The 17,021-nt window shown below is 47.1% G+C and overlaps 1 protein-coding gene across 3 annotated transcripts in view; it reads right to left on the bottom strand.

Moving 5' to 3' along the window:
- Positions 1 to 9,200: 9,200 nt before the first annotated feature.
- PCGF2 (polycomb group ring finger 2) overlaps positions 9,201 to 17,021 on the bottom strand; it is a 42,347-nt gene continuing 34,526 nt past the window's right edge. For 2 of the 3 annotated variants that reach the window (XM_077917488.1, XM_077917487.1), the window contains exons 7-10: positions 16,925 to 16,973; positions 16,002 to 16,100; positions 14,578 to 14,658; positions 9,201 to 12,309 (exon numbers count right to left, since the gene is read on the bottom strand). In XM_077917488.1, coding sequence (XP_077773614.1) covers positions 11,950 to 12,309; positions 14,578 to 14,658; positions 16,002 to 16,100; positions 16,925 to 16,973 — 589 coding nt within the window. In that variant the 3' untranslated portion in view covers positions 9,201 to 11,949. The remainder of the gene's footprint in view (positions 12,310 to 14,577; positions 14,659 to 16,001; positions 16,101 to 16,924; positions 16,974 to 17,021) is intronic. The other variant, XM_028702293.2, reaches the window with a different exon arrangement.

Genomic DNA, 17,021 nt, shown 5'->3' with positions numbered 1-17,021 from the left:
TGCCAACCGGTTGCAAATGCTCCCCTGAAAGCTTTGGCGATGCAAAAAGAAGGCTTTTTATCACAGGACAAGAATCAGCTCTCTACAACTTAACCGGCGGAAAAAGATTTTTTTGGAAAAATCCCTAAGCCCCGCGGTAACAATTTCAGGAAAAATCTGACTTTTGACAATTCACTCAAAAATCCTGCCGACCGGTTGCAAATGCTCCCCTGAAAGGTTTGGCAGTCGAAACAGAAGGCTTTTTATCACAGGACAAGAAATCAGCCCTCAGCTACTTAACCGGCAGAACCTTTTTTTTTTTTTTTGAAAAATCCCTAAGCCCCGGGGTCACAATTTCAGCAAAAATCTGACTGATTTCTGCATCCCATAAAAATGTCCTTCCTGCGATTCCAGGCAGCACCAACCCTTTGGTCTCTGTTACCCTAATGCACCTTAGAATAAAATAGATTCATATAATTAGCTATATATTTATCTGGAACTCCTCCAACCAGTCCTCTGCAGTGGCTCCCCGTCTGTGGAATGCTCTCCCCAGGGAAGTTCGCCTGGCACCTTCGTTATACACCTTTAGGAGCCAGGCAAAAATTTTCTTTTTTAACCAGGCCTTTGGTTGACCTGATCAACATCCCATACCCTTTTAAAATGTGGATCTTTGGGATGGGGTATTATTGGGTTATTGCGTTTATCTTTATTTTATATACTGTGATCTTTTTATGTGAGGCCTGCCGTATTTTTCCATGTATAAGACTAGGGTTTTTTAACCAAAAAATTAGGTTTAAAATTGGGGCCTGTCTTATACATGTGTAGTACTGAGTGATGTTTTCTTAATTTGGAGTCCCCCAAAATAGGAGGCGTCTTATATATGGGGGCATCTTATAGACGGGAAAATATGATAATAGAAAAATGACATTTTATATTGAATGTTCTTGTTCTTTGCCATACATAACCCAGGGATTTGCTGTTTAATCTTTCTTTCCTTGTGCTTGATGACTTGACATGCCATCTTTTAAAAACAATGAATAAAATTTTCTATAAACGCAAACAAAAAATAAAAAAACCGAGCTCCCCGCTGGGGCAACACAAGCTCTGGAAAATTTGGGTAATGAGCCATGGCGCTAGAAGGAGAGATCAGCTCATCAGCACACAGCCTCTTAAGACTCTCACCGGAGCCACAGAAATCCCCAAATTAAATCCAAATAAGGAGAGAGAATTCAAAGAGTTAGTGGAACAACTTTTGAAGAGTGTCTGGGAGTGAAATAAGGGAGTCCACTTATCCAAGGCTGGTATTGACAGATCCCCAATGCAAATTCAACCCCGCATCTTGCCCTTCTATAGCCTTTCAAATGACAAGTATTCGTTTATTTAGTGACAGCACACCATAGGATGTAATGCAATTGCTTTCAAAATTTGCATTTTGCTGCCACCACGTGGCCAGAGCTGGTTTCGGTTATCGCGTCCCTCTAATTCAGCTTTCTGAACTGACACTTCTGAAACTCCCTGATCCAAAATGCTATGCTACTCACCTCAGTGATGTTTTGAAAGCAGCTCTGTGTCCAGCAAGAACGCAGCTTGATAATAACATGTCAGGTGATGAGTGTTCAATTGGCGTATTTATAATTGAGGTATTCTCTTCAAAAAGAGGGGACGCGGGTGGCGCTGTGGGTAAAAGCCTCAGCGCCTAGGGCTTGCCGATCGAAAGGTCGGCGGTTCGAATCCCTGCGGCGGGGTGCGCTCCCGCTGCTCGGTCCCAGCGCCTGCCAACCTAGCAGTTCGAAAGCACCCCCGGGTGCAAGTAGATAAATAGGGACCGCTTACTGGTGGGAAGGTAAACAGTGTTTCCGTGTGCTGCGCTGGCTCGCCAGATGCAGCTTTGTCACGCTGGCCACGTGACCCGGAAGTGTCTCCGGACAGCACTGGCCCCCGGCCTATAGAGTGAGATGGGCGCACAACCCTAGAGTCTGTCAAGACTGGCCCGGACGGGCAGGGGTACCTTTACCTTTTACCTTCAAAAAGAATGCATTATCCAGACTCGGGATGCAACCCAATGGGTCCAAGCACAACTTCCACAACTGCTTGAGGTCCCTCTTCCTTCCAAAGCCTTGATCTCTCCCTCCCTACTCTCCTGACTTGGCTTCTAGCTGTTGATGTTTGCATTAGCTGGATGTCAAGACGGATGAATGATGCAGCGAGAAAACAACTAAAAAGGAGGCGCAGAATGCCAGCTGGTGGAGATACAGGTTTCTGCCATGGCTGCACCCAAATAAGGATCCTGTGTATTTCTGCATTTTTGTGTTCTATCTGTAGTACACAGCCCAGAAATCTTTAAATTGCTCTGTTAGCACAGGGATAACACAGGTAATTGCAGGGATAACACAGGTTTACCTGACCTGCTGGAAGAAGAAGAAGAGGAGGAGGAGGAGGAGGAGGAGGAGTTTGGATTTGATATCCCGCTTTATCACTACCCTAAGGAGTCTCAAAGCGGCTCACAATCTCCTTTCCCTTCTTCCCCTACAACAAACACTCTGTGAGGTGAGTGGGGCTGAGAGACTTCAAAGAAGTGTGACTGGCCCAAGGTCACCCAGCAGCTGCATGTGGAGGAGCGGAGACGCGAACCCAGTTCACCAGATTACGAGTCCACCGCTCTTACCCACTACACCACCCTGGCTCTGGAGTTCAGCATGCAATGGAGAAATTGGAATTCCTGTGCGATTTGCACCCATTGCTATTATGTGGCTAAGTGGTTGTGTGGTGCTCACTGTGCACTGTGGCTATATTATTTGGCTCTATGTCTGTATACACACTTATCGGGCAATTGCAGCTCTTACAGGATCATTTGTGGATTCTGAAAAATGCCAGCAGTTCTGCATGTACTTGCTAGTGCAGAGAGTACACTGTTGTCGAAATCAGCCAAAAGTGAAATCCCAAGATTATGAAGCGTTCTTCAAATAGGAAACAGCAAAAATAAGAGACAGGGGTTTGATGCAAATGCACATGTTGTACTTGTTGTACTTGCTGTACAGGAATGTTTTTGAAACACTACCACCTGGCATGTACATTGGGATTTTAAAACTGCATGCCTTGTTATTGTTTGTGTGTCTGTGTAGAATTGTGTTCGTGCTGCAACTGATGTACAAAACAACAAAAACTGCAGAAGGTACAAAATCCAGCTTCCTGCTAATCTTACCTTTTTAAAATATAAATAAAAGGCAAATTTCTAGTCCTCATTGGCTTTGAACACTTGAAACTGTGTAGACAACGCCTGATAAAATCTCAGACACCAGACAGGTTACTAAATAAGATTTTTGGTGGTTGTGGGTGGGGCTTTAACGTCCTTGGAATGCCCAGACAGAACAAAATTCCAATGCATCTGAACAGAATCAGAATGTTATGCAAAAGGAGGGCTTGTGGATCGAGGGCCCGACCCCCGCTATGTGAAATAAACACACAAGGACACGTGATATAAGGTGGATGGGCAAGAAAAGACCACAACTTTATTGATTACAGCAGTGAAAAGGTATTGGTATTGGCTTAGGCATTGGATGACTATAGGAGGTGGGTTTATTCAACAGTAGGTGGAGCCTGTTGATGCCAATCCAACTATAGGCTCACCCCTGATGTCACCGAGGGTCGTGCCATGGCCTCCCGCCAAGCAGGCATCGGACGGAATACACGGCCGCCAGATTCCTTTAACGGAATAACCCACGGTAGATAGCATAGGCGATGGCCACACCTAGCCCTTGACACACATGAATCCAATGCCTAACCTACCCACCAATACCACAAAAGTTGTGACGATTGCTACGAGGTAGGCGAAAAAACCAAAAAGCCTAATGCCAAATGGAAAAATTCCTACCAGGCCCCCCAGACAACCGGGGCGACCAACCTAAGGTCCATAGCAAGGCCAAAAAACCTAGACCCTGAGCTAAATGGGAGTGGAGGGTGGGTGACTCGCTGCAGGACGACGACGACTGAGGAGGCGGAGCTGGAGCCACAGCATTAAGCTGCTAAACACGCCCCCCGGAGACACCTGGTTGGCTGCCTCCGGTGGGCATGGGCGCCACCCAAGTGAGGAGGGGCGGGGGCTAAGGCCCCTGGCCAGGGGCGGAGCTCGGGCTCCCGCCCACAACCACTCCCCTCTCTTCCAGGGAGGAGAGTCTTTATGCAGATGGGCTCTGTTTGATCGCAAACCATCTTTTCTTGGCAGTTTTAAAATTGCGTTAAATGTTTTTGCAGAGTTACTGGTAGGGCTGCACTTGAAAGAAATTGAGAGATTGTTTGGGGGATGGGGAACGCTTAGAGAGCACACAAGGAACAAACTAGATAGGAAGTTAAATACAACAAGCAGCTTATTAAAATGCAAGGAGGAGGAGGCGGCTGATTGTTATCAGGATCACAGAAGATTGGAAGGACGTCTCCCCTGTTTCAGTCCCAAGGAAAATTCCTCCTTTGAAACTACTACAGTATTGGGATTGGAAAGCTACTATCGGTGCTCAAGGGAACTTCCCTCATTGAAAGGGTTAAGCTGCTCACACACTCACCCAGCTGCTATTTGCGGGTTTTTAAAAAATGGTGCCTGTTAAATGCAAAGACGTATTCAATGTCACTTCTAGTTTCGGCCTCACTGAAAACATATATACACAGTAGCAGTTCTGTGGTACCAAATACAATGGCAAATCCTAAGGTGTCAAAACCATTAGGAAGGAAGATAATGCAATCATGATGCAATAAGCAAGTAGCATGATAACCAGAGAAATCCCTTTATCTAGTTGCTGCCATAGATATTTCATACTCCACCACCAAGTCCGGAACAACATCCATCACCCTATTGTCTTGAAACTGATAAGAGGCTTCAGCTCTTCATTGGGGTGAAGCAATTTGGGCCCCCTTTTGCAAAGTTTAGGATTTTGTGGGCTAGCGATGGGGGAGAAAAAACTTGCAAAGCACAACAATGCCAGACACCGGAGCTGAAGGACAAAGTTGTAGCATTTATTACCATTTACAAACTGTCTTATTGATACAAATGTTTTAACCAATAACAATATATGAATATCAGAATATATTACAGCACATTAAAACATCATACAGGTTTGCAAACATACAGAGCGATTTGGCTTGTACCATATTAAAAAAATGTACAAAAAAGGTTGTTGGGGTGGGGATCTCAGAAGAGAAAAACATGAGGCCTTCCGTCGCCTTGGTCATTTCACTCGGTATGTACAAAGTTAATGCGCAGGTGGGAAACACCTTTTGGGTGTTTGAAGTCCAGAAAATCTTAAAACATGGCGCAACGCCAGTAGCAAGGCCAAAGTTCGGTCTCGGCCAACGAGAAAGAGAGGAGCAATAGGACTGGTCAATAAAATGTGCATGTGTTTCTGTAAATTCTTCCTGTTGGCCCCTCTGGGCCTCCTATACTTCCTTGTAAGGGGCTAAAAAAACTGGTTATCTTCTGGGTTAGCGGCTGGAGGCGCCAGAACCAAATCCAGCCCACTGGGAGGTGCCGCCTTCACCCACACCAGTTGCCAACCTAGAGGCAAGAGATGCAGACAAAGTGGTGTTTTGCCAGCAGGCTGTTAGAGGAAACTGTCTTCTTATACTGACCTTGTTTAGTTTATTGTCTACACCAGCAGTGGCTCTCTAAGATTTCAGACAGAAGCATCTCCCAGCCTTACCTGAAAACGCTGCGGATTGAATCTGGACCTTCTGTCTGCAAGGGGATGCTCTACCACGAAGCCATTTTTAAAGGAGGACCACGGTTGTTATGTTCCCTACGAGGTGGTGGCATAAGGCATGCCTCTCCCCAGTGACTTCAGTTCCCCCAAATGCAGGAACCGTCACCTTCACAATAGAGCTTGTCAAATCAGTGTGTGTGTGTGTGTGTGTGTGTGTGTGTGTGTGTGTGTGTGTAGTTGTTACGAGGCTTCCCCCTACATACACAGACACCCTTGACATTATGGCATTGCTACAAATGCTGCTTAGAACAGTGTGATAAAACTGCAAGGTTCTATTTTTGTTTAATATAAAGAATCTCAAGAAAACTAATGCTCAGCCTGCGGCCAGGACAAGCAGCAAGGAGCGGGAAATTATGAGGAGCAGATTAGGAAAAAGAGCCTTCCTCACTCAAAGAGGAGCTCTGCTGTAGAACAAGTTGCCTCTGGGATGCTAAACTTTTTTTTGGACATGCCTTTGGTTTCAGAGGAAGCCTTCCAATGGCTATTAGCCACAATTACAAAACTGGAACCTCCAGGAGGCAACATCCCTTTCACTGCCAGATTCTGCTGACCACAGCTATGCCAAGAACCCGAGCAGCAAGGTTTTGTTTCTCTCTGTCTGGCAGTTGCCTTCCTCGCTAGGCGGCAAACCGCCTTGGAAAGCAAGGGAAACTAGTGATGTGATCTGTGACGCGGTGCAGGAAGAGGGCAATCAGAGGTGCCAGCTGTTTACAGAGAGAAAAGTTAACCAAAAATATCTCACTGGGCTGCCACACAAACCTAAGCAGCTCTTTGGTCAGAGTGTTGGGACGAGTAAACCTTGAGTCTGACTCATCAAGACGATTCAGATGTGCTGGTCCTCTGTGAAGTGGGACTGGAAAGGAGGGTTTTGGGGGTCCTTCCCAGGACTATGATTCTTCCTCCTAACTTCAAATGCAGTATGTCAATGGCAAGAGCAAGGGAAAATGTATTATTATAGCCATCCTCTAAATGTCACGTTGTGCAAGGCCCCACATATCCCTAGATCAGCTTCCTATTCTTAGCAGTGGCTTCTGCTGCACAGTGGTCCTGATGCAGAGCAGCAGGGTAACAACAGCAGACTTGGACCCATCCTATTGCACCGGCAGATGACCTGTATCCCAGGTGTGTCCCTCCCCTTGATGGAAGACACTCTGATCCAGAAGGGAAAGAGGAATATATTTTTTGTGTTATTCCCCCTTCCCTCCACAGCCCTTGCCTCCCTATGCCTCCCAATCTGCTGAAGATGGTTGAGGATCCCCTTAGAACAGTGTGGGAGGTAGTGCAAGGGGATGTCGGAGAAAGGGTGAATTAAATAAAAAATAAAAAAATAAAAAACACCTCCTCTCCCCCTCTGCTCAAGCAGGATCAAAAAACCCTTCCATCAGCACAGGTACACAATAGGGTACGACCCCTTGTTTATAAGTTTGGGTGACATGGGGTAAGACTTGGGAGTCCAGGTGCGTTGCCAGGTTGCCAAGACATGTGTTCTCCGCTGCACATCTTGGTCTCAGTGCACGTCGAGCACAACAGATCCACCTGCAATAACCTCCGAGGTTGGATTGCCTTTGTGAGGTCGGCCGCTCTTGTGAGCCAGCCGGTGGGGGTGGGGGGGAGCCTATCAAAAGTTCCTTTGACATTCAGGAATACAAAATGTGCTTGTGTCAAGTTAGCCCTTCCTAACTTACATTAAAAAAAGGAAGATGATCACCCTGGCAGCTTTTGCCAACTTGTTGCCCCCTCCGGACTACAACTCCCATCAGCCGTGCTAGCAGGGGCTGATGGGAGTTGTAGTCCAAAGCATCTGGATGCGAACAGGCTTGGCGAAGGCTCTGGGATCACTTTTCTTCCATTCAGAAAAAAGGGGAGAGGATTCAAGCTGACGGAAGAATAGAACTCTTCCCGCTGGAAGTTGTGCGTTTCCACCTGGCAGCCTTGAAAACACAAGTCAGCAAATGAAAAGACATTGTCTTCCCCCAACCCCACCCCACCCGGTTAAAACCACAAAACCCTCTTCTGTCACCCCAGTGGATCAAGCAGTAGGCTTCCTTTTCAAAGGCACTGTATTTATTTCTTTGAAACTCGTTTTACAAGCAGGGTGAAGGAGAAAAAGGAGGCTTTGGGGGGAGGAGAGAAATGCAGAACAGGACCCCTCAAAGTCTACAAGTTGTTTCTCATCTCAAGAGCCAGTTCAAACAAAAACTTGGCATGAGCCAAATCAGGCCGCCCCCCAAGCCCATCTGCTTGCGTAACTATAACGCAAACAGCTGCGAGCGTGTGGGTCTTGGCTGCCCCAGATCTCACGAACTCAGGGTATGCATGCTCCCTGCCTACAAGATGGGTAGAAGTTTCCGTGACCAAGTTTTATGGACTCCTGATTTCAAAGTTACAGCTACACCCTGAAAGCACACACGTGGGCCAGATCAACACCGCAAATCTAAACTGTTTCCAACTGTCATTGCTCCCAGCCAAGAAATCATTAAATGTGCGCAAGCTGGTTTTCTGGAGAAGACCGAAAAACCCGCCGCATGTAACCATCTGTCTTTTGACCAGTGGAGGTGAACCTGCTGGTCTGTAACTCCCATCATCCTTCACTGAAGGCCATGCTGGCTGGGGTTCATGGGAGTCAGGAGTCATACAACAGGTCAATGCAGGCTGTTCGCCACCCCTGCTCTTGACCATGGCCAGCCAATGTCCCTGGGCGGTTCACACCCTGGGTGTGAAAATGCTCTACTCGTTCTTCCCCAGTATACTACCTCCGAATATGGAGGGCTCCACTTCTGTCTTCGATGACTTCAAGCCCTGAGAACTGTAGGCCAGTAAATGGCCAATAGCTATCTCTAATGACACATCCACACAGAGGGGTGTATTCAGCTAAGTCCTGCTCAGAGAAAACCCAATGAAACCAAGTGAAGTCCTGTCCATTAACTTCATTCAATGTGTCTGCTCTGAGCAGGGCTAGCGTCAGATAAAACCTCATGCCATTAAAGCGCATGACATCCCCTCAAAAACCCTACAAATGATAGGTGTAAGAGTCAAAGGTAAAGGACCCCTGGACGGTTAAGTCCAGTCAAAGGCGACTATGGGGTTGTGGCGCTCACCTCGCTTTCAGGCCGAGGGAGCCGGCGTTTGTCCATGGACAGCTTTTCGGGTCATGTGGCCAGCATGGCTAAACCGCTTCTGGTGCAACGGGACACCATGAAACATAGTTTACCTTCCCGCCGCAGCCGTACCTATTTATCTACTTGCACTGGTGTGCTTTTGAACTGCTAGGTTGGCAGGAGCTAGGACTGAGCAACAGGAGCTCAGCCTGTGGCAGGGATCCTAAGCACCAACCTTCTGATCAGCAAGCCCAAGAGGCTCCGCAACGCCATAGTTGCCTTTGACTGGACTTAACCATCCAGGGGTCTTTTACCTTTTTTTACCTGATAGGTGCTATGATTCCCAGCACACTCAAGAAAACTGCAGTTTCCAGGATTCTTGGGGTGGGACAGGGAGCTGTGTGCTTTAAACGTGTGTGAAATAGGTGGTGTGAATGTGTCCTAAGAAAATGCACTCTCCGTAACCCCCCGCCCCCAAAAAATCCCAGGTCTGTTGGCGGGACGGCTGAAGTGGTTGGAAACAGAAGTGGAGATGAGTCCTCCTGAGAGACAGGCAGAGACGTCTGGCACAAAGGAACAGAATTGATACTGGCTGGGGATGGGAGTGGAAGGAGCCATGGTTCAAAATGTCTGGAGGTCTGACCAGGAGGAAGCCAGGTTAAGCACAAGGCACTATGTCCACTGTAACAGTGTCACTGGCGATGCCACACCTGTATGGGTTTTGGGGATGTGACGCCAGTAGTGGTTGGCCTCACCAGATGCAACATTAAAGGTAAAAAGGTAAAGGACCCCTGGACGGTTAAGTCCAGTCAAAGGCGACTATGGGATTGCAGCGCTCATCTTGCTTTCAGGCCGAGGGAGCCGGCGTTTGTCCACAGACAGCTTTTCGGATTATGTGGCCAGCAGGAGTAAATCGCTTCTGGCACAACAGAACACCGTGACAGAAACCAGAGCGCACAGAAACGCTGTCTATCTTCCTGCTGCAGTGGTACCTATTTATTTACTTGCACTGGTGTGCTTTCGAACTGCTAGGTTGGCAGGAGCTGGAGCAGAGCAACAGGAGCTCACTCCGTCGCGGGGATTCGAACCGCCAACCTTCCGATCGGCAAGCCCAAGCGGCTCAGTGGTTTAGACCACAGAGCCACCCACGACAGTTGCCACCTGCAACATTGCACTACTGTGGGCATAGAAACAGGCGGGAGAGGGGAATGTGCGGAACTTGCTGCTCCGAGGACATCCCAGCCCACGTGTTGGGTTTGAAACGCAGACAGAAGAAGTGGCCCCAGTGACTAACAAAACAGCAAGACATCTTAGCAGGCCTTGCTTGTGGCCTTGCTTGCGATGCTCATGGTGCCACACTAGCCTGGGTCCCTGTGTTTGAGAGAATTTGCATTGCATTTCACAGAACCTGTCCTTCCACCAATGGCCCAAGGCCCACCTTCAGACCCTGAACCTTGTGGGGCTAAGCTTCTGGTCCTCAGCCCTATCTCAGCTGCCCCTCTGTTCCTAGGTGCCATGTTTTGTCACATGGCTGCTTGCAAACCAGCAGTGGCTGTTGGCCTTTTGCATCATTAAAGGAAGGAGACTGGCGGCGTCAACCCTTCTGATGTGTGCAGCTGTCCAGACCTCTCCTTCAGGCTTTATAGCTGCATCTCGGCTCTGCAGGAGACCACAAGAGGTATAGATGAGGAAATATGAGGCTAAAGCTGTGTACACCCTACACCTTTAAAGCACGCTCGAAGCACATTATTTCCCTCAAGGAATTCTGGGGACTGTAGTTTGCCACTCAGATTTACCGTATTTTTCGCACCATAGGACGCACCTAGGTTTTTTTGGGGGGGGGGAATAAAGAAAAAAAATTATTTCCCCCCCAGGCACGGGGCTGGCGCGGGGGAAGCCCGAGCTTCCCCCAACCCCAGCCCCCAGAACAGCCTGCTATCCGCAAGCCTAGGGAGCCTCGTCGGTCTCCCCAGGCTTGCGGACAGCTGTGCGAAGCCCGGGCGCGCTCTTCAGCTGCACGGACACCGGGAGGGCAGGCGGCTCTGCGCCACCCTCCAGAGGCCAGCACGGCTTGGCGCCAGGCTCCGGAGGGTTGCGCAGTGCTTCCTGAAACCTGGAGAGCAAGAGCCTCTCGTTCTCCAGGATTCAGCAAAAGCCTGTATTCGCCCCATAGGACGCACCCACATTTCCCCTTCATTTTTGGAAGGGAAAAAGTGTGTCCTATAGGGCGAAAAATACGGTAGCTCCCAGCAACCCTTAACAAACTACAATGCCCAGAATTCTTTGAGAGGGTGGGTGAATGTGCTTTGGATGTGCTTTCAAGAAGGTGAGAGGAATCTTTGGCCCTCCAGATGAACTCCTGTCGCCTCTGGCCATTGGCCACGCTTACTGCGGCAGATGGGAGTTATGGTTCAGCGGCACCCGGAGTGCCAAAGGTTCCGCACATCTTTAAAGACATTGCGCTTGTGTAGTCGGGGGGGGGGCTGAAAGGAAGCGTAGGTGGAGACAGCAAGGGTGCCGAAGGTGGAAAGCATCCTGCCTTCCTCAACTTGGCACCCTCTAAATACTCTTGGACTACAACTCCCATCGTCCCTTTCCCTCAGCCTGTGCTGGTTAGGGCTCATGGGAGTTGAAGTCCAGAAACACTGGGAGGGAACCAGATTCCATGACGGCGCATAAGTCAAAGGACGATGAAAGCATGAGAAAGCCACGTGTGCTTCTAAGACAGGAAGCCTGCTTGATTCAGAACTGTGCGTTTTTCTCTCTCGGGGACTGTGCATTAAATCTGACTACAAACAGAGGGCACAAATAAAAAAGAGTTTTTTAACAGGAAGGGGCTGCCGCTTTAACACAGATGACATCATGCAGTTACAGGAGCACTTTTTTTTGCTTTTTTTAAAATTAAAAAATGGGGAGGACACGTCAGATTTTTTTGTCTCTTTTTGCCTTTTTTTCTTCTTAAATTAAATCAGGTCGATTGATAGAAAATAAGTATGTATAATTTCCCTACCCACCACCCACCCCACCCCTCCACTGCCCTTATCTACACATAATATACTTATTTATAAAACTCGAGATCCAGCCAAGAAGGAGAAGGAAGAAAAAGAAAAAGGTGTCCGGTCCCTTTAAGTCAAAGCCGACATGGTGGGGCCGCCATTTACCATTGCCTTGCGCCCCCTGCTGGCCAAGGGTTGCATCTGGTGGCAGTTCGAAGTGCCGTTGAGCATGGTCCCGGGCGCAGGGTTGGCGGGGATGCTCACCGTGGTGGTGTTGGAGCTGGGCGAGCCGTGGGAAGGGGTGGCAGGGCTTGGCAACGAAGAGGAAGTGGTGGCCGGCAAGGTGGCCGGGCTGTTGGCCTTGTCGCTGACGGACTCGCACTCTGATGCGCCGCTGGTGTTGGTGCATTCGGAGTTGGGGAGCTGGGAGGAGAGTTTTAGCCTCTTGCAGGCCGGCTGGACACGGTATTTCAGAGGGAGAGGGCCATTCTGCAGAGGGAGAGCGTAGACATAACATTTCATCTTCTTCACAGCTTAGCTGCAACCATTTTAAAAGGTAAAGGGACACCTGACCATTAGGTCCAGTCGTGACCGACTCTGGAGTTGTGGCGCTCATCTCGCTTTATTGGCCGAGGGAGCCAGCATACAGCTTCCGGGTCATGTGGCCAGCATGACTAAGACACTTCTGGCGAACCAGAGCAGCGCACGGAAACGCCGTTTACCTTCCCACCAGAGCGGTACCTATTTATCTACTTGCACTTGGACATGCTTTCGAACTGCTAGGTTGGCAGGAGCAGGGACTGAGCAACGGGAGCTCACCCCATTGCGGGGATTCGAACTCCCGACCTTCTAATCGGCAAGTCCTAGGCTCTGTGGTTTAACCCTCTGTGGTTCCCACCTGCAACCATTTTATGCCCCTTTTAAACCCCCCTTTTTATATGCACCAAGATGGAAGGACACATCAATGGGAAAATGGCTGCTAAAAGTAATGGGGACTTAGCCAAGATGGCAAAACTGACGTGTTTAACCAGAGAAAGGTCATTGTTAACATTTGTTAAATACTGGAAACCTTCTATGATTGGATTGAAGTCTTATACAAACTCGCAGCATATGAACAACTTGCATATAAACACAGACTTGCCATGGACCAATTCAATGATATGTGGAATCCATTCTTGCAAATATTGTAATAGGTTAAGATCTGGTAAAGTATAATAACAACTTTGTAAAGCACAGAGTTTTGGGGGTTTTCCCCCTTCCCCTCATTATTTTTCCTTCTACATGGGTGCTATTTCTCTTTCTCTTTTTCTCTCTTTTATTTACGTCTCATCGTGTTCAGTGCACATATAATTATGCACTTTTTGAACTTGTTCAATAAAGATGTCTAAAAAATAAAAATAAAAGATTGGAAACCTCTCATAGACTTTCTGCGTAAAAAAGAAAATGAAATAATAGCATCTGGATTTGAGGACTGAAGATAATGTTTGATTATAGAAAGTGGCTTTGTCAAGTGTTAGATTGGATTGGACAAAGTGAATAGTGTTTTTATATAGCGGACAGATGAAGAATTGGACATTATTTCTTTTTTGCTTCTCTATTTCCTCTCTCCTCCTCTCCCTCCCCCATGCCTTTTCATGTTTTTATTGTATCTATATAAAAGTCTTGGTTGGTTAAAAAAGGGGGAAAGATATTAAGTTTTATTTTTTTCTCTATAAACCTTAATAACATTTTTTTAAAAAAAGACTCCTTCCTTTCCTCTACTCTAACTTCTTCCTCCAGATATGAAGGCCTACGTAACATTTTCAATTCTTAAAGGTAAAGGTAAAGGGACCCCTGACCATTAGGTCCAGTCGCGGACGACTCTGGGGTTGCGGCGCTCATCTCGCTTTATTGGCCGAGGGAGCCGGCATACAGCTTCCGGGTCATGCGGCCAGGATGACTAAGCCGCTTCTGGCGAACCAGAGCAGCACACAGAAATGCTGTTTACCTTCCCGCCAGAGCGGTTCCTATTTATCTACTTGCACTTTGACATGCTTTTGAACTGCTAGGTTGGCAGGAGCAGGGACCGAGCAATGGGAGCTCACCCCGTCGCGGGGATTCGAACCACTGACCTTCTGATTGGCAAGTCCTAGGCTCTGTGGTTTAACCCACAGCGCCACCCACATCCTAAATCCTGAATGCTAATTTGGCATTTGTTTTCAGATGTAACAAACAAGACATACCCTTCCATCCCACTTGGTGGGTTCTGAATGGAAGATACACTTGCTCCTCATTCTCAAATGAGTTCTGTATCAGACCTTGAGCCACCTTGGGTCGCAACTCAAATTTCCTCTGCTTTTATTTGTCTCTTATGAATCTACGGAACACTGCCTTACCATGAATGAAGCCGTTGGTCCATCTTGCTCAGTCTGTACCAGGGTTTTCCCAGCTGGACTACAATGCCCATCATCCCTGACCACTGGTCCTGCTAGCTAAGGATGATGGGAGTTGTAGTCCAAAAAACAGCTGGAGACCCACGTTTGGGTAACACTGGTCTATACGAAGGTACAGCGGCTCTCTGGGGTTTTGGACAAGAGTCTTTCACTGGAGATGCTCCTATGTCAGTGCTGACAACACTGAACTAAATGAACCAATGGTCTGACTCAGGACAAGACAGCTTCCTATGGCCATTTGTCATTTATGATCTAGTTGAGATTCCTGCATTGCAGGAAGTTGGGCTAGATCACCCTTAGGGGTTGCTTTTCTCTACGCACTCACCCGTCGCCAAGGATAGATGTAAGTTATGTCCATTAGGGTATAGTATTCCTTCAGAGGCTCATCTTCATAGAGAACTTCCACCTAACAGATTTAATGACACAATTAAAGAAATTCTGAATTACATGGCAGGCACAGATGAATAAGTACTGGGCACAGATTTAAGTCTCCTGAGCATCATTCTCTCTCTCTCTCTCTCACACACACACACACACACACACACACACACACACACTTTTAAGAGATTTTCTGTTTTGCAATTTAGAATACTGTACTCATTTAAACAATCTTAAAATATCAGTGACTTCCCTTCTCTTTCCATGGTTCATTTTGCATATCATAAATCTCTGCATATTTTACAAAAACTATTGCCAATCAGTACAGTGGTACCTCGGGTTAAGTACTTAATTCGTTCCGGAGGTCCGTACTTAACCTGAAACTGTTCTTAACCTGAAGCACCACTTTAGCTAATGGGGCCTCCTGCTGCTGCCGCGCTGCCAGAGCACGATTTCTGTTCTCATCCTGAAGCAAAGTTCTTAACCTGAAGTAATATTTCTGTGTTAGCAGATTCTTTAACCTGAAGCGTATGTAACCTGAAGCGTATGTAACCTGAGGTACTACTGTATTCCATTCTTACATCAATCAAAACTTATTTACGCTGTTGAATTTATCTTAATAATGCCATTCTTCTTTAAACATATGTTCTTCTTGTTCTCTTATTCTACGTATTAGGTCTGCAAGCTGCACATATTCCATCAGTTTAAGTTGCCATTCTTCTTTAGTTGGGACCTCACTCGTTTTCCATTTGGGGGCTAACAAAGCATGGGCCGCAGGAGTGGCATACATAAATAACCTTTTTTGACACCTGGGAATTTCTGTCTGAATTATCCCCAACAAAAAGGACTCTGTTTTTTTTTCTTCTTTTTTCTTTTTTGAAAAGTACTTTCAAACATTTTTTTTTATTTCATTATAGATTATATACTCTTTTATATACTCTTTTACCCTTTTACATGTCCAAAGTCTCCTGAACATCTTCATCTTTGTTGCTGTTTTTTAAAGAAGTAATTTTCTAGCCCTTAAGCAGTAAAGAAAGGTTTGAAAGCATATGTCCCTTCCCCTAACTAGAAGTAAAATAAATTACGCAGAGCAAGCAAACAGAGACATGTTTTCTCAATCTGCACAGTTCATTTGGAACAGAATTTGGCAAACCTCTGTTGCTAAAAAAAAACCTATATAAGCCTTCAGAGCGAAGCCAGTTCTTCGGCAGGGAGAAAGCATGCACACTTAAAACGCTGTTTGCACATTTTGCTGTTTGCTTATTTTATAATGAGTGTGGAACTGGAGCTTCCTGGATGTGCAAATAGTTTTGAACGTGCAGCATCAACCTGGGCCAAGGGAAAGTGTGATGGCATTTGATAGCAACTCACTTTGTATTTGCTGGGAACATCCATCTTGTTGCGGAGGAACTTAGCCAGGTGCATGATCGTCATAGCGGCAGGGCAGCGAAGGAATCTCATGCTGTTCTTCTAGGGAGGAATATGAGAGAGAAAGCGAGGGAGGGAGGAGAGGGAGAGAGAGAGAGAAAGTGAGAGAAAAGGTTTTATTGGGAGAGGGCTGGGTAGCTGGAGCAGGCGGAGTCGTTGAAATATGTATTGAAGCAGCTGTAAATCTGCCAAAAGCCAAGGATACCAGGGAAGAGGGCAGGGGGAGGAGTCCGGGAAGGGTCAGAGGTCACAGGCAAAGGACACCCTTGCAATCTATATACCGTTGGAGGGGGGAGGGAAAGCACAACATCTGTGGGGGGAGGGAAGGAGGCAGAATCCGAAATGTAAAAGAAGGAAAGGAGAAAGTTGGAGTATATCCTAGCACAGCCACAGAAACAGGGAAAGGGACACAGCAAAGATGAAAGCAGGAAGGAGAGAAAGATGGACTAAATAGAAAAGAAAAATTGAAAGCCAAATTGAGGGGAAACGTTGGTGATGGGAAGCAAGACGGGGCAGTGTAGGGAGCTTTTGAAGCCTTGAGCGCTAACTTGATTCATCACGATTTACGCCCAGAGCACATAAAAATTCCAATTAAGATTGGGCTGACTTGTGGTTGTTTCCTAAATATGAAATATGAATGGAAAGGGCCTCCCAGTTGGAGGACGACCACCTTGAGCCCCTGCACCCCTCACTTTAGAGATCACCACCTATGGCACAACTCTGGGATCCCAGCTCAGAGGACACGGGTTCCAGGCAGCCCCTGAACCTCTTATTTTATGAATTCAATAATTTGAGGGCATGCAGGGGACATGGGATTCTCCCACATTTCTAAAGCATTATTCAAGGGCAGAAGCTACATAGCTCACCTTGTCTTTCTCTGTGTTCCCATTCTCAACGGTCCCTTTGTTTTCTTCTCTGAGAGAGAGAGAGAAATAGGGGGAATTAATGAAACACACACATACA

The sequence above is a fragment of the Podarcis muralis genome, chromosome 13 (genome assembly GCF_964188315.1).
Source record: "Podarcis muralis chromosome 13, rPodMur119.hap1.1, whole genome shotgun sequence".
NCBI classification, from domain to species: Eukaryota; Metazoa; Chordata; class Lepidosauria; order Squamata; family Lacertidae; genus Podarcis; species Podarcis muralis.
This window is presented reverse-complemented; position numbering and strand designations above follow the sequence as displayed.